This window comes from Cherax quadricarinatus, chromosome 100 (genome assembly GCF_038502225.1).
Source record: "Cherax quadricarinatus isolate ZL_2023a chromosome 100, ASM3850222v1, whole genome shotgun sequence".
NCBI lineage: Eukaryota > Metazoa > Arthropoda > Malacostraca > Decapoda > Parastacidae > Cherax > Cherax quadricarinatus.
In genome coordinates, this window is record NC_091391.1 from 449,549 (window position 1) to 467,401 (window position 17,853).

The 17,853-nt window shown below is 39.5% G+C and overlaps 2 protein-coding genes across 9 annotated transcripts; one reads left to right on the forward strand and one right to left on the reverse strand.

Annotated features, from left to right (window-relative positions):
- Nucleotides 1-2,634: 2,634 nt before the first annotated feature.
- Mthfs (methenyltetrahydrofolate synthetase) lies at nt 2,635-14,998 on the forward strand. 8 transcript variants are annotated; one of them, XM_070079546.1, is made up of 4 exons: nt 2,635-2,763; nt 5,617-5,885; nt 6,676-6,864; nt 9,095-14,998. In XM_070079546.1, the coding sequence occupies exons 2-4, from the start codon at nt 5,647-5,649 to the stop codon at nt 9,258-9,260; spliced, it is 594 nt and encodes a 197-aa protein (XP_069935647.1). In that variant the 5' UTR covers nt 2,635-2,763; nt 5,617-5,646; the 3' UTR covers nt 9,261-14,998. The 8 variants fall into 8 exon arrangements, with proteins under 8 accessions (XP_069935647.1, XP_069935645.1, XP_069935650.1 ...); XM_070079544.1 differs by lacking the exon at nt 2,635-2,763 and adding an exon at nt 2,814-2,896; XM_070079549.1 differs by lacking the exon at nt 2,635-2,763 and adding an exon at nt 3,366-3,434.
- On the reverse strand, nt 12,779-16,192 carry LOC138851096 (MICOS complex subunit MIC27-like; the record flags this gene model as incomplete). The annotated part of the gene is given in 1 exon segment (XM_070079541.1): nt 12,779-16,192. A coding segment is annotated over 1 exon segment (125 nt), but the record flags the coding sequence as incomplete, so codon positions are not given.
- Between the last annotated feature and the right edge of the window lie 1,661 nt (nt 16,193-17,853).

Below are 17,853 nucleotides of genomic sequence, written 5' to 3' on the forward strand. Positions count from 1 at the left end.
AACACGGGTATTCCTATACACTTAGATTCTTGAACTCTTTCCCTTTACTATATGTATAGATCTTTCTATGGGCTCTTCTATAGTGTTTGACTTTGGTGTATAGAACCTGATCATCATGACAGCAATCATTTTTGTATAAGCATTCTGATATCCGTTGATCATTTTGTCTTTCCAGGTGGCTTTGACGAGCCTCGGCAATTATTATTCTGTAGCTGGGTTGGTAATGCACTCAGCTCAGACACTCAGGTCTGTGGTCCGATCCCTGGTACTGGTGAAAACATTGGGTGCATTTCCTTAAGACACCTGCTGTCACTATTCACCTAGCAGTAAATAGGTACCTGGGTGTTATGTGACTGGTGTGGGTCACATCCTGGTGACTAAACCTAATTTGCCCAAAATGCTCTACATAACCAGGTACTATCTATAATAGTATGTCATTGATGTCAGCTATGATCTGTAAAAGTTGTATCATGTAATTTTAGAAATAAAGATTATCATTATATTATTAATTATCCTCACAATGTAGGTTAGGCTAATTGGTGTATAATTTGAAGCTAACTACCTATCTCCTGCATAAACTATCCTTTGTAAACATACTCTAAAACTTCGTACTTAATTTCTTTCATTTCCTTCTCTTCATTGTGTTGCCTTCCTAATTCTTTGTACAGTATCTTGATGTAAACTTTTAGTTTACTTTTTATAAGATTGATGGACTGATTACATTGACTACAGACTGAGGGACTGATTACCTCAAACTCCTGATCTTCACCATTCTTTGTAAAGGACTGATGATGCCATTGTGTGGCGAAGTGTTTCCTCAATAAAGATACCCAAGTGTTGCACGTGTGTTAATTTAACAATCCTGAGAGAGAATCCTCACTCGGCTACAATGATTCCCGTCAAGCTGCCGTAGCTGATGAACTCAACTGGAATTAACGATATCCGCACTGCCTTACTCAGGCTGAGGAATGTCAACGTCTTATTCTCCCAAGTATATGGCTACAGGGGTCAAGTGTTAGTCTCTAGCTCCAGGTCTCGACTTTTGTTTGCTAGATGCTCTCTTAGCCTTCCTCCACTACTTTTTCATCCTGAGACAATTATTATTGCAATGGAACACTAAACCCGTAGGATTACATGGCACCTGTGGGAGGGAAATGGAAGGTATCCAGGCTTATTTTGGAGCACAGATCCAATTCCCTATATCAAGAGCCCTTCACCCTTGAAAGGTTGACTCTGAGACTGAAGAAATACTTCCTGATGATGTATAACCCTTGTGGTTTAGCGCTTCTTTCTCATAATAATGACTTCCTGACATCTCTTTGGCTCATGTTAACTAACAACTGTGTCCCTGAGTTACATTTCATCATATAATTAGCTTTTGTTCCTGCTGTTTAATTATGATATAGAATAAGGTAGTAACACACTGCAGATGTATGTAATTTTGGTTAACAATAATGTACTCATCAACCTCTTGCTGCTTCTAGGACTCCTCAAAATTAGATTCCTTGATGCTGGTGAGAGGCTCTTGATCTAGGGGCTGTATAGCCCTTGTGGTTTTGCGCTTTTTTATTATAATCTTGATCTAGGGAATGGGATCTGTGCTCTAGTTCCCTGAATTAAGCCTGAATACCTTCCACAGGTGCTGCATAATCCTATGGGTTTAGTGCTCGTGAGAGGCTCTTGATCTAGGGGCTGTATAGCCCTTGTGGTTTTGCGTTTTTTGATTATAATCTTGATCTAGGGAATGGGATCTGTGCTCCAGTTCCCTGAATTAAGCCTGAATACCTTCCACAGGCGCTGCATAATCCTATGGGTTTAGTGCTCCCCCCATGATTAGAATGATAATGCTTGTAGGTCTAAAAAAAAAACCTTAATGAAGGGGCTCTTGATTTAGGGAATTGGATCTGTGCTCCAGTTCCCTGAATTAAGCCTGAATGCCTTCCACATCCCCCCCCCTCAGGCGCTGTATAATCCTTTGGGTTTAGCGCTTCCCCCTTAATTATTATAATGTTAATCCAGGGAAAGAACCTGCTATTGTTAATTCGCTAAAAGACCTGTTATTGTTGACTCAGTTTAAACACTGTTATTTATTTATTTATTTATTTATTTATTAACAATTTGAGCACACATACAGAGGTACAAAAAAAATACAGGTAAGAGCAGCATGCCAAAGCCACTTATATGCATAGCATTACGGGCTGGCTTAAAATTAACTTAAGATTAACTAAGCAATGATGAAATCAGTGATAAAACATTAATGCAAACAGATTACTATAAAGCACAAATGAGTATTACAAAGACAGGTCATATGGTTGCATGCATTGTTGTACATTCAATCGTATGGAGTATTCTGTTAGGTAGTGTATTTAAAAAATAATAAAGTTAGATTGGGTTTTAGGTTTAACATTTATGTTTCTGTTGGTGGGAGTTGGGGTTCATCTGATTTTTCTAATTTTATTTCGCTATTTCGTGATATCTTTTTTGTTCCCAGAATTTCTGATAGGGTCTTCCAGGTCTTTTTTATATCACCTCGTAAGTTGGATAATCTGTTCTCATAATACAATTTTTTTGACATTCTTATCAGGCTGGTTAGGATTGACGAGTAACGTTTTGTTTGGTCTCTGGTTATGTGACCCATTCTGTACTGTTTTTCATATCGGTGTTTTGTATTTATGGATTTGAGAATGCTGGGTGTTAGCCAGGGACTGTTCAGTCTCTTAGCTGTCATCTGTTTAGTTTTTTAGGGCAGTGCTTGTTATAGAGGTATTGGGTCTTTTTTAGAAAATTATTAAAACATTCGTCAATATCTGTATAGATTTCTAGCTCAGTGTGCCAGTCAATGTTTGTTACTGCTGTTGTGAAGTTATTAATGGCTGCCTCATTGTGAAGTCTGAAGGTGACTTTAGTAGTGTCTTGGGGTAATTTACCAAGAGTTGTTATGAGGAAAGTAGGGTAGTGGTCTGTGGTCTGTAATTATGCCTGATTTTAAAGGGTATATGGTGTTGGTCCAGATGTGGTCAAGTAGGGAAACACTAGTCTGTAACTCTTGTAGGTTTTGTTACTGTTGTTGTTGACTCAGTTCCCCTCAAGGAAGGTTCCTTGATGTTGGTGAGGGGCTCTTGATTTAGGGAATTGGATCTGTGCTCCAGTTCCCCGAATTAAGCCTGAATGCCTTCCACATCCCCCCCCCCCAGGCGCTGTATAATCCTCCGGGTTTAGCGCTTCCCCCTTGATTATAATAATTCAATTCAATTCAATTCAAAGTTTATTCTCTATAAGGATTACAATGCTGAGTTTACAGAAATTTGGTTATTGTGTTGTTTACATGTAGTAAAATAGTGATTACAGAGTGTACCACTAGAACGCTTAGCATGGCTAGGCATTTCGGGCAGACTTAGTTTTATTCTTAATTGTAAAATATTACAAATTATGAGGTAAGTTGGTATTATGGCTAAGTGACTAAATACTATTTTGTGAGTTTAGCAGTGTGAATGCTTTTGTTTTGGCACAGTACATAGTTTCAGTATTGGAGTATCACAGGATTCATTATTTTAAGATTGAGATTAATATTTCTGTTTATGGTCAAATGAGTGAGTGAGTGTAAGTGTGACTCAGTTTAAACACTGTTGTTGTTGACTCAGGATAATAAAAAAAAAAAAACCCTTGTTATTGACTCAAAAATGAAAGAATATTGTTGACTCAAGTGAGATGAACTTCTTATTGTGGTGTAAGTTAGACAAGAAGTTCACCTGATGTAATTAACTCCGTCGCCTGGTGGTTAAACAACACGGCGAAGTCCTGGTTCGATTTCCAGGGAGGGTAGAAACATTGGTCGTGTTTCTTTACACCTGTTGTCTGTGTTCACCTAACAGTAAGTAGGTACCTGGTGTGGGTGGCATCCTGGGTGTTAGTGGACTGGTGTGGGTTGCATCCTGGGTGTTAGTGGACTGGTGTGGGTGGCATCCTGGGTGTTAGTGGACTGATGTGGGTGGCATCCTGGGTGTTAGTGGACTGGTGTGGGTTGCATCCTGGGTGTTAGTGGACTGGTGTGGGTTGCATCCTGGGTGTTAGTGGACTGGTGTGGGTGGCATCCTGGGTGTTAGTGGACTGGTGTGGGTCACATCCTGGGTGTTAGTGGACTGATGTGGGTTGCATCCTGGGTGTTAGTGGACTGGTGTGGGTTGCATCCTGGGTGTTAGTGGACTGGTGTGGGTGGCATCCTGGGTGTTAGTGGACTGGTGTGGGTCGCATCCTGGGTGTTAGTCGACTGGTGTGGGAGGCATCCTGGGTGTTAGTGGACTGGTGTGGGTCGCATCCTGGGTGTTAGTCGACTGGTGTGGATGGCATCCTGGGTGTTAGTGGACTGGTGTGGGTGGCATCCTGGGTGTTAGTGGACTGGTGTGGATGGCATCCTGGGTGTTAGTGGACTGGTGTGGGTCGCATCCTGGGTGTTAGTTGACTGGTGTGGGTCGCATCCTGGGTGTTAGTCGACTGGTGTGGGAGGCATCCTGGGTGTTAGTGGACTGGTGTGGGTCGCATCCTGGGTGTTAGTCGACTGGTGTGGGTGGCATCCTGGGTGTTAGTGGACTAGTGTGGATGGCATCCTGGGTGTTAGTGGACTGGTGTGGGTCGCATCCTGGGTGTTAGTTGACTGGTGTGGGTCGCATCCTGGGTGTTAGTGGACTGGTGTGGGTGGCATCCTGGGTGTTAGTGGACTGGTGTGGGTGGCATCCTGGGTGTTAGGGGACTGGTGTGGGTCACATCCTGGGTGTTAGGGGACTGGTGTGGGTCACATCCTGGGTGTTAGGGGACTGGTGTGGGTCACATCCTGGGTGTTAGGGGACTGGTGTGGGTCACATCCTGGGTGTTAGTGGACTGGTGTGGGTCACATCCTGGGTGTTAGTGGACTGGTGTGGGTCACGTCCTGGGTGTTAGGGGACTGGTGTGGGTCACATCCTGGGTGTTAGTGGATTGGTGTGGGTCACATCCTGGGTGTTAGTGGACTGGTGTGGGTCACATCCTGGGTGTTAGTGGACTGGTGTGGGTCACATCCTGGGTGTTAGTGGACTGGTGTGGGTCACATCCTGGGTGTTAGTGGACTGGTGTGGGTCACGTCCTGGGTGTTAGTGGACTGGTGTGGGTGGCATCATGGGTGTTAGTGGACTGGTGTGGGTGGCATCCTGGGTGTTAGTGGACTGGTGTGGGTGGCATCCTGGGTGTTAGTGGACTGGTGTGGGTCACATCCTGGGACAAAAGTGACCTAATTTGCGGGAAATGCTCAGTATAACAAGGGACTTTCTATATAGTAGTATGTCATTGATGTCAGCTCAGGACCGTATACCTTGTACTGTTCTCCTTCCTTAGGTGAATGTGACCTGACCTGACTAGGTTGTGGCATTGGCTTGAGCCAGTAGGAGACTTGGAGCTGCAGGCCTGTTGTAGTGTTCCTTTCTTATGTTCTTAGTATATTAAACATCAGGAAGTTGGGATCAATATAACGTAAAATTTGAATGCCTGTTAACACCCTCTATTGCTCAAAGTTCACATTTTTTGCTATTATAATCTTAATATTCCTGGCTGACAGTCACCAATTTAACCCAGATTTTTGTTAATAAGATGTAGCAGGTGAACACCTTGAAGAACAAGATGAACATCATGAAGACTGCTAAAGCTACCCTACGCAAGGAAGTTCAAGCTAAACTGAACTCTATGAACATTGCAGAGAGATCAAGACAATCATTGATCGTGCAACAGAAAATATTGCAACATGAAGTATATAAGAAAAGTCAGAGATTATCAATATTTCTGAGTATGAAAGATGAAGTTGAAACTGAACCGATATTACGTCAGGCGCTGGATACTGGCAAGACTTGTTATATACCCAGGTTAGTGCTGTTGTATACCCATGTCAGTACTGTTGTATACCCATGTCAGTACTGTTCCATATACCAGGTCAATAATAGTTCCCTCATGAAAAATAACAAGTACAGTGGACCCCCGGTTTACGATCAGCTCCTAATGCGACCAATTATGTAAGTGCATTTGTATGTGTATGTTTGGGGGTCTGAAATGGACTAATCTAATTCACAATATTCCTTATGGGAACAAATTCGGTCAGTACTGGCACCTGAACATACTTTTGGAATGAAATAATATCGTAAACCGAAGGTCCACTGTACTTGACCCAACACACTGCACATGGCCTCCTTAGGATTGAATCTGATTCCTCTCATTTCATACGTCACTATACAGTCCCTACAGGTTTGGCACTTTCCCTTGAAGGGGAAGTGCGAAGCATATATACAGTTATACATATGTACATACATGAATTCAAACATATGCAGACATATGCAGTCAGTTCCGGATCAGCCGGGCTGTGGCTCGTATGTTGGTTTGCGTGCAGCCAGCAGCAACAGCCTGGTTGATCAGGCTCTGATCCACCAGGAGGCCTGGTCTCAGACCGGGCCGCGGGGGCGTTGACCCCCAGAACTCTCTCCAGGTAAACTCCAGGTACAAATCCAAATCTATTCTTCAATTATGTGAGACAGATTTGTCTTGCTACATGAGGCCTTTAGTGTATTATTTGCACTTATATAATCTGTATAGTCCTTGTGGCTTAGCGCTTCTTTTTGATTATAATAATAATAATGCACTTATATATTATTCTTCCCTCAGATATAACAGTAACTCGAACCACATGGACATGGTGCGTCTCCACACCTGGCAGGAATACCAGTCTTTGCCTGTAACGAAGTGGAAGATTAAACAACCGCTACTGGATGAACTGTGTGAAACTGCCCTTGCTTCGGGTGGTCTTGATCTTATCCTCATCCCTGGATTAGCCTTTACTAAACAAGGCCATAGGTGATGCTGTTGTCTGTAAAGCCATTTTATGGTGCAGTGTTATAATTAGGCTCGTTTACATATTTCTTGCGGTATCGGCACACCTCTGGCAAAACAGTGACGGAGTGAGTGATGATGAAGGTGTTTCTTCTTTTTTGGGTCACCCTGCCTTGGTGGGAAATGGCCAATGTTTAAAAAAAAAAAAATCAGTCATATTGAATAGAGGAAAAAAAGTTTGCCTTTGCATTTGAAGGGTTTCAAGAGTTTTCCTACTCAATCTGGTCCTACGCCAGGTTTGTCTGGTGCTTGCTTGATCAACCAGGTTGTTACTGCTGGTGACCCACATATCCATCACTTCCTGGTTGATCTGGTACACGGCAGAGTTATATATCCAGTTTCCTTCTTAATACACTTCATCACTTGTTCTGGCAGTGTTTCTGATATTTTGTAATACAGTGTAGTCCTGGGTCTTCATTTACAGCACCTCTTTTCAATGGCTTCAAATTGAACCATTGTTCATTATGTTCCACCTGCTGGTGTAACATAATGAACAATGGTTCTGTTGAAAGCCAACGAAAATGTGGAATGCTGAAGAGGTGCCATGTATGTGGGGAGGACCCAGCACCTCTTTAAGAGTAGCAGATTGCTGGATTCAACATCTTTTCAAAGAAATGGTGAATTAGAGTACAGGTCCACCATCACTAAACCGGTATCATTGGGAGAATTAAATTCCTTAAGAGACTCGTGTAGTGATCTGATAGTTAACTGCACCCAATAGGCGCCTCATAAAATGGGTGCATTACTTATGCTAGCAGAATTTTTTGCCAGATTAGTTATTGCTGACCTTTACTTGTAATTATAGCTTCTCTTAAATTCATGTCTTGAATTATTTCCCACACAATGTTACCTCTTCTCAAATCATAAGTAAACCTAGTATGTAGTTAAAATTTTTTAAGCTAAATACAGTTTTTAGTTTATTAATGCTGTATTATTAGTAAGTATTGTTGTTTTAGCTTTAAATACTAATTTTATTATTATATAGAATTGTTAATTCGTAGGTAGTAGGTTGGTAGACAGCAACCGCCCAGGGAGATACTACTGTCCTGCCAGGTGAGTGTAAAACGAAAGCCTGTAATTGTTTTACATGATGGTAGGATTACTGGTGCCCTTTTTTGTCTCATAAACATGCAAGATTTCAGGTACGTCTTGCTACTTCTACTTAGGTCACACTACACATACATGTACAAGCATATATATACACACACGTCCCTCTGGGATTTCTGCTATTTTCTCTCTAGTTCTTGTTTATTTCCTCTTATCTCCATGGGGAAGTGGAACAGAAATCTTCCTCCGTAAGCCATGTGTGTTGTAAGAGGCGACTAAAATGCCGGGAGCAAGGGCCTAGTAACCCCTTCTCCTGTATAAGTTACTAAATTTAAAAAGAGAAACTTCTGTTTTTCTTTTTGGGCCACCCTGCCTTGGTGGGATATGGCCGGTGTGTTGAAAGAAGAATTGTTAATTATAATCTGCATGCCATATGTTTCCTCATCAAATTTACAAGTGGATTTCATTTTTATTTTTTAGATTAAATTTGACTTATTCAGTTGAACTCTCAATTACGGAACTTTCTAATTTGTGTTTTGATTATACACTTTCTTTACTGCTTGACATTTTGTAAATAACTCTCATGCACTGGTTAGCAAGTAATTCTCATCATATAATTGTAGGTGTACCAGGTAACTCTTGGAACAGTATGTCTGGAACACCCTACCTGAAAACTCTAGAACAGCAGACACATTCATCACCTGCAAAACATCTTATCTCCTTGATACACCCCATCAACTAACTACATAAAAACCATCTGGTGGTCCACATTTACACTCACTCACCCATTTGACTATAAGCACAGAAATACGTATCCTAATCTTAAAATAATGATTCCAAACTAGTCATAAGTTTGCCTGTGATGATACTCCAATATAGAAAGTATGTATTGTGCCAAAACAAAAGCATTCACATTGCTAAACTCACAAACTAGTATTTAGTCAATTTACTCCACAATTTGTTATAATTTAGGGTTAAGAATTAATCTGAGTTTGCCCGAAATGCCTAGCCATGCTAGGTGTTCTAGTGGCCCCCTCTGTAATTATTATTTTACTACATGTAAACCACACAATAACCAAAATCTGTAAACCCTGCATTGTAATCCTTATAGAGAATAAACTTTGATTTGATTTATATCTATTTCCAGACTGGGAAGAGGTCGAGGCTATTATGACACCTATCTTACTAAATACAGAGCTTCGCTGTCACTTGCTCCCACTACAATTGCATTAGCATTCAATGAACAAATTCTTCCTGAAATTCCAACAGAAGAAACGGATGTGCCAATTGATATTGTACTTTATGCAGATTAAATTACAGTGAAAGGGTATTTTGTATTACATAATCATACATATTTCTGGCAAGAAGTTTGTATAATTTTTGTAAGACTCCACCATGATAAGGTGACCCAAAAATGGAAACACACTGAATTCACCATCATTCATTCAGTAGCTATCTTGCCAGAAGTGTGCAGGCATTATAGTTCAAATGATCCTCTGAATTGAAGCATATTGCAATTTGGTTTGGGGATGTTACTGATGTGAAATTATAATTCCTCATCTACATATTTATATTATCCTTATCTTTAAATGTTGCATATGGAAATTTTGACTTGTTGGTTAAGTTTGTATGATTTCATAGTGAAGTTTGACCTTATATTTCTGCCTCATTATTATAATGCAATAACCCCCTCCCTTCTTCAGAGGGGTGAGGATGTTTACAGTCCCCCATTATATGTATTACTGTATACTTGAAGGGACAGATTTCTCTAGCAACTTGTACTATGAATTTCGTATTCAAATTGACCTCAGTTTGGGATTATGGTCTTTTCTATTGTCATAGACCACACTGTTGCAATTGGCTGTGGTCTATAGTATTTTTATATTCATGTGGGAGTAAAAGAGTGCTAAACAGACCGAGCCGCAGGGGTATTGACCCCTGAAGCCCTCTCCAGGTAAACTTGTAAGAATTATACAGTGTCTGGGAGAACAAGAGGCAGACATGTTCAGTACAGGGAGGAGGAGGTTGTCAAATTTCTTAGATCAAGAGTCCCTTGCTAGCATCAGGAAATTTCCTTTGACAGGTGAGGTCTGTAAGGACTTTCATATATAACTAAAAACTGCCTGTGTATGGAGGCTTGTATACAGTGGAACCTTGGTGCCTGAGCTTAACTTGTTCCAGGAGGCTGTTTGAGTGCCAAACGAATTTCCCCCAACCAATTTTCTTTTTGGTTGGTTGTTATCACTAATCTTCATAGGCCCCATGGTTACTTATTTAGAGACATAAAAAAAATAGTCAAGAAACATGAAATAGTTTATAGCGAAGTTCTGACTGGTTGTGTTTATTTGGTAGAGTGCCGAGCAAACGGTTGCCTACTGAGCTATTTTTTACCGAACAAAACACTTGAATACAGAATTGTTCGAGTACTGAGGTTCCACTCTCCTGGATGTTGACCTGTCTCTCTTATTTTATGATTCCATTGCTATTCTTCTAAAATAAATAGCATTGATATTTACCCATTTTTTCAATGGGTGAAAATCATGTTATTTAAGTACAGAATTTGGTTTCTTCATCAGGCGAGAATGATGATGTCTCAGAAAAGGACCCTGATATAAAAAAAAGTTTTCAGATCCAAGCTACTCCTCATGGGAGGTTCCTTGATGCCAGTGACGGTCTCTGATCCAAGGATACACAAATAACTCGCATCAAGAAACTAACAACTCTGTCCTCCCCAAAAGTCATAAACCTGATATCCTCTAGAGGTTCTGTCTCTTATTCTCGGCTGGCCAGAACCCTCACTCCCTTTCTTGGTACTTTTTCTCCTGCCCACCTCCGTCACTCAAGACTTCATTGAACGGGTTCGCTCTCTCCCGACCTGTAAGATGCTTAGTCCCTCTTGATGATGTTCTTAGAAGGCTTTCTTGATCTTATTCATCTCTATGTGGACTCTGATTCCTTTTCCTTCAAAGGGAAATATTATTCTCAAACCTTCAGTGTTGCTATGGGCTCTCCTTGCTAATCTTTACATGGAATACTTCGAGACTGTTCTTCTTCCTACTATCGATGTGCGCCCTTCACTCTGGATCCGCTATGTAGATGACATCTTTGCTCTGTGGCCTCATGAGTCTAGTCTCTTCTAACAATTTGTTTATGCTCTTAATAATCTTGACCCCTTCCATTATGTTTAAAGGGAATCTAATTCCTTGATGTCCACTGCTCAGATACAGGTTTTGCCTGTGTATAGTGGCATGTACATTTGCTACTTTTCTTATCATGCTTCGTCTGTCAAGAAAAGTATTCTTATCTCCCTCTTTCTCTGCATTTGTGATCCTGAGTTTCTTCAATCAGAAATTTCCAGTCTTCATAATTCATTTTCCCATCTTGGCTACCCTTCCCATGTGCTAAATGTAATTTCTTCTCTCCCAGACACTTCTGTCCTCCCGGTGTTTCTAATCTCAACAACTCGCTCTGTTCCTTAGACATCAAACTTATTTTCCACCAGACTAACACTCTTGTTCATACTGCTCCTCCCGTTGTGTATTCTATTTCTTGTTCCTCTTCAATACTTTGAGAGATAGGCCAGTTTCTCCAGACTTAAGGAGCACAAAAGTAATGTTAGGCTTGCCGACATTAACAGTGCTCTTTCCTGTCGCTTCAGAGATCACAGCCATCCTATTGACTGGTCTTCTGGTAAAACTGTCTTCCCTACTTCCAACTTTAACAGTTACCATCTGGTTGAATCCTCCCTAATACACAATTTTCCTTGTATGAATCTTAGTCCTGGCTTCATCTCTGTAGATGCCTTCCTTTCCCACTACATTGTAAAATGCTCCAAACTTTAGAAAACTCATGATTTAACCGGATTCCTCCTTTGGGTTGTCTTTCTTCTGCCTTATATATTTGTTCCTCCCCCTCTGTAGGCACCTAGTTCCCTTGAAGTGCTCCTCTTTCTTATATGACTCCTTACTACCTTCCCCACTACTAGTAACTCTTATTATGACTTGTCCAAGTCAGACAAACGTCATCATAAGCTCCTCTCTTCTATGTGCATTGTTCCAATTATAGTGTTGTATGGCTCATGGGTTAAGCCCTATTATTTCTTGTGTATTTATGCTACTTTGTAGGTTTTAACAAAAATAGTTTTTTTTGTTTTTTACGACCAGTACTGTTTTTAGACCAGTTCTTGACTGACTATCTTATTTTATAACATCTGCGGGTTTACTATATCTGATTATAATATATAATGGAAAATGAGCTGACAAGGGTCATGCAGCTCTGATATCTTTCATTTATAATAATTATATATATTCACAAACCCCTGTGAGTCATAAAACACTTTTCTTAGTTGAAATATCTTTTATTATTTACACGAGGCATTACTTTGATAAAGAAAAAAATATAATATTTTATGTACAAGACCTTGAATGGTCTTTCATGCTGGTTTACCAGTTCATTAATATTATTATCAGGGGAAGCACTAAACCAGTAGGGGAGGTCATATGACACTAAGAATGAAGATAATCATTTGATCCAAGGAGAGGGAGCATAGGTCCACTTCCTTCGATTAAGAATTCCTAGCCAAATTAAAATTTTTTTATATTATGCAAAGAAATAAATATTTGAATTTGGCTAGGGACTCTCCTCACCTTCCTTGGATCAAATAACCTTCATTCCTCATATCATATGATCCTCCCTACTGGTTTAGTGCTTCCCCAGATTAGTGTTACATTATTGAGGAAATGCAAGGCAATCAGGTTTGATCCAAGGAAGTGAAAGATAGCTCCAATTCTCTGGATCAAGAGCCCTACTTATAGGTATATAAAACACTATGGATTATATAAAATTATTATTACAAGAAATATGTACACAATGATTTAGTTTCGAATTTGTGGCAAGAAATTTATAGTACCGAGACAATGTAGTGAAGTCTTCATTGTCAACATTTCACCCATGAGTGAACTTCATAAAGCACAATGGACAGGTCATCAGGTATACGCATGCTGGGTTTCCTCTCTTGCAAGATGAATGATGCGTTGGGAGTTGCTAAACAAGCAAAAATTTTATGATTCCAAACACATTAATCTTGCCATAGCCTGGCTCTGACCCATACTAGTATTATGTGGGAGTGGGAATTATACTGTTGTACACAAGCGTTGATGTTATCCATGCTACAGGTGTACGAGAAGGCTTTTAGCAGTTTCCTAGTGTATGCTGTGGATACTGGCTTTCTTGGGTCCAGTGTAGAGTGAAGGTTCTTGTAATATTTCTAATGGTTTTGGTGCTAACCACTGTAACATTCCTTTTTGATTTGCATAATATAGGGTTTACTGTGTTGCAGGTACGTATGTACATGTATATATTTATTCAACTTTGTTTTGTTTCCTGGTGTTGAGGTGTGTCGTGCCTACTTAGTTTGCCATGAAAGATCACGTGATGATGGAATATTAGATTGTAGGTGTTTTTTATGCAAGTTTGGTTAACCTTAAGTTTTCACTGCAGATTCAGAGCCTTTAAAGAAACAGCAGCTCCTCTCTCTTGGTGTTAAGGTCAGGGTGAGAGTAGAAGTTATCTTATTAATAAGTTTGTGGTATACAGTACACTTTAATAAATGCTTTTCTCTAGTGAGCTGTACATCCAGAGTAGTGTCATAACTATTTCAAAGAATAGCTTAACCAGGTAGCCTTATATACAATTCACCTTGAAAAGTTAACATACTGCCTTCCTTGGATGTACAACTCATCGGCAAGGGCACTTAATAAAGTGGACTATAAACTACAAACCTACTAAGATGACAATGCTACTAACACCATGAATGAAAACCAAAAAAGGCTTTTTTTCTTGCAGACACTTAGAATTTTCAGTGAAGACTTAAAAGAGAGCAAGATTATATAGAAAACACCTCCAGCTTCAAATTCCTACATCATGTGATCTTTCACTGCCAACAAGAAGTGGACATCTTACACTTCAGTGCAAGAAACTGAAACACTGAACAAATATAAATATTGTATTACCACATCAGTATTGTTGTGGTCACCATTAGACACATCACAGGACCTCCACATTACACAAGACCTAATAATGGAGTTCACAGTATACACTGGAGAAACTGCTAGAAGTCTTCCCATACACCTGTAGAATGGATAACTTTAATGTTTGTGTATAAGAGTATTACACCCACTCCCACATAATGGTATGGGACAGTCAAGTTATTAGTTCAAGAAAGTGACCAAGATTAAATGTGCTTAGAGTCGTCTATAACCAAATTAACACCATAAAGCAAAATATTGGCAACTCCAACAGTGCACTTATCTTGCAACAGAGGAAACCCAGCACAGGCCAAGTCTTCTGTCATGCACTACTAAGCATGTGTACACCTGATGACCTGCCCTAGATTACCTGTTCAAGCTTTATTTAACTCTGTTATGTACTTTTTAACACGTTAACTCATGGGTGAACTGTTGACCAATGAAAACTTCACTGCGGTGTCTTTGTACCACATGTTGACATCTCGCCTATGAATATGTAAATAAAAATTAACAGAAGCCAAATCTTTCTTTAGCACCCTTCAGTCTTCTAGAAAAAACTAATACTAACCTGCCTCTCTAGGGGGGAGAGGGACGGTTCTTTTATGTTAATGAGGGACTTTTGATTAAAGAAATCCTCCTCCCTTTCCTTGGATCAAACCTGACCGCCTACCATTCCCCATGTGCTGTAACGGTATAAGTTTAATGCTTTAGAAATGCAGCTTATGAAGAACTCTTATATGTATTATTATAAGTCAGTTTTTTGTTTCAACAATTAAGCAGAAGAATGAATGAGGGGGAGAGGGGGGTCATATTACAAAAAAGAGGGTGAGGGTCATATTGAGAGTGAGTCCTCATCCTTAAACACTGGAAGAGATACAGGTCAATCTTCAGTGTAAACAGATCAAGAGAGGCATTAAAACAAGTGTTTAATAACAAGAGTTGTCATGTACACTTGTGTGAAAACCTTAATGGCCAACACGTTTAGCAATGTTTTAAAATTACCAATAAACATACATTTTTCCCGAGCTGCATTTTTTCCAAACCCCCTTAATAATAATAATTCTACCTTGATCCTGGAAAAACCTATGATACAATTATATACGTTTTCCAGAACTTATCACTTGTATGCTCTTTCAAGTAAAATATTCCTTTTAACAAAAAATGAACCTAAATTAAATTATGTAATTTAAAAATAAGTACAGTGGCACCCTGAGTTTTGAACTCAACCAATTATATAAGTGCTTTTATAAGTGCATTTTTGGGGGGTTTGAAATGGACGAATCTAACTGCCCGGGCCAGGAGAATACCGGCGAATCTTTAATAATAAATAATAATACTAATTTACATTATTCCTTATGGGAACAAATTCGTTCGGTAACGGCACTTGAACAGTCTTCTGGAACGAAGAAAGTTTGAAACTCGGGGTACAACTGCAGTGGTATGTTATTTTTACTACAATCAAAACTAAGCACTAAACCCACAAGGGTCAGGTATGGTATATACTAAATTACAATCCCCATGGAAATGAAAATATATAAATCATATCAATTATAATGTATTGTGCAAATACAAAGTAACCCAGACTTTATTTTCATATAATTTTTAACAGATAATTGTAAGAACTATACTATCAAAGGCCTTAGAAATTTCTTACAATTTACAGTTCTGGGAAATAGGAGGCAAACAGGTTTCAATTCCTTGGATCAAGAGCCCATCACTGGCCTCAAGGAACCTCACTCAAAAACTATGATATGTACAGTAATACTTAACATATTTTCATGATGCTAAGGAATCAGAATTACTTTTAGTATAGCCGTTAACTTCTCTACAAATTACACAGACGTCTTGACCAGTATAAACCTCATCTACAAGGTACAATCTTCAGTATGAACAAATTTAGATTTACTGGGAAAGGTTCAAATAATTTTCTCTCTCCTGCGTACTCCATCACATGCTTGTGAATACATGGTGTATATTGTACACTTCAAGCATACAGGGAACTACTGAGTATATTTCCAATGTATTTTACATCTTATTGAGGTTCTGAATTAAGTAAGTCAATTGAATGAGTAGATAAATTCCATATAAAATACATTAACTCCTTGTAGTATACATGTCAGAATCCTCAGGATTACTCTGTCCGTAGTCCGTCTCAGGTGGCGGCGGTGTCAGCTGAACAATGACGTCCTTTCCTTCTTGTTTCACGGAGTCCTCAGCCTTTGGGTTATGAGAAAAATTAATTATAATAATTTTAATGCAATGTTAGTTACGATGTACTGGAAATCTTCTATATTTCACAATAAAGTTTACACTTAACTAACCTCTTCATGCCAGAACAGTTTGATAGTGAAACTACACACAGTATATATGCCTCCAAATTTCACTGCTGGTATATTATATTAAAATCTATGGATAGTAAACAAAAAAATATCCCTCAAAACCATATAGATGTGTATCTTTCTGTATACAGTGAAATGACCAAATATTCTAGCAACTGGCAATCGTGAAGCTTCGAATAATTGCTGGGATGATAAGTTACAAAATGATGCCCCAGTATATCAGTGACTAACAAGTTTTATGCTAGATATCAGGAGGATGGGAGAGGAACCACAGCCAGGTGAAGCCACAACTGCTTGAGACAGCTACCATTGTGGACATGACTGACTCATCATGCAAAAAAATTCTGTATGATCCCCAGTGTGTTTAGCATTTTCCTGCAAATGGTTTTAAGGATTTGATGAGCTGGAGGAGTGTGAGCAAGGTGACATTTTGTGAATGTATTCAGAAGAACAGGTTAACTGGACTTGAGTCCTGTAGTACAGTGCCTGCACTCTGAAGGCAGGGGTGGAGATATTGGCAGTTTGGAGGAGCATCTGAACTGTAATACTGGCATGCCTCTGGCAAGAGAGTGATAAAGTGAATGATGGTGAAAGTGTTTCTTTTTTGGATCACCTTGCTTTAGTGGGAGATGGCAAGTGTTTCACTAATGCAGCAGTTTTCAGTTATAACCATTCTTCATTTATTCAGACTTGTTACAATAAATGTATTCAACACTTGCTATAAGCTAAGTATGAAGATATTTTAATGTAAGTAATGTATATGCAGTAAGTCCTCACTTTATGCCATTTCATTCAACATCATTTTGTTATAACGATGAGAAAAAATTGATTCCCAGCCGGGGCCACTGTCTGTGTGGAGTTTTCACATTCGTTTTTCAACTGCCTGGCGATAGGAAGTGCTCCTTACAATTTTCACTTCGTAAATATTTCTTCCTTGATTTAACCCTGTTGCAATTAGTGCTAAAGGTGCACTCTGCATCCTTGATGTTTATATCAATTAGCCTATGGTTTCATTACTTTGTTTCACTTAAAGTAGCAGTTTCCGAGAACCTATCGATGACGTTAAGCGAGGACTTACTGTAATGTACATGCACTTCGTAGGCCTAGCTCTATTACTTAATATATGATAGTCTAAACACGTTATCACGCTTTTATATGCATTTGAAAAGTGAAAAGTCTTTCACTTTACAACAGTAGCCTGGAACGTAACCTGCTGTATAAGCAGGGCCCTACATAAGTAAGTTTATTCAGGTATACACAAATACAGTTACATAGATCATACATAGCAGTGTATGTGTAGAGAACCTAGCATAACCCCCCAAAAAATCAGAGCGACTTATTTCCAGTGGGGTCCTACAGTAACTCGGAACCTAACCTCATGTATAAGCAGAGCCCTACAGTAGCCCAGACCCTAAACTGCTATATAAGCAGGGCCCTACAGTAGCTCTCAACCTAACCTACTGTATGAACAGGGCCCTCCTGTACACAGAAGCAGCAGCACATTCAGTCTGTCTTGACAAAAGGACACTGACATCATAGTT

Excerpts from the sequence above, each read along its gene's own strand:
- Mthfs (XM_070079546.1), top strand. The coding sequence starts at position 5,647 with ATGAACATCATGAAGACTGCTAAAGCTACCCTACGCAAGGAAGTTCAA. Across the intron at positions 5,886-6,675 it reads AAGACTTGTTATATACCCAG|ATATAACAGTAACTCGAACC; the intron begins GTTAGTGCTGTT and ends TTCTTCCCTCAG. Across the intron at positions 6,865-9,094 it reads TTTACTAAACAAGGCCATAG|ACTGGGAAGAGGTCGAGGCT; the intron begins GTGATGCTGTTG and ends ATCTATTTCCAG.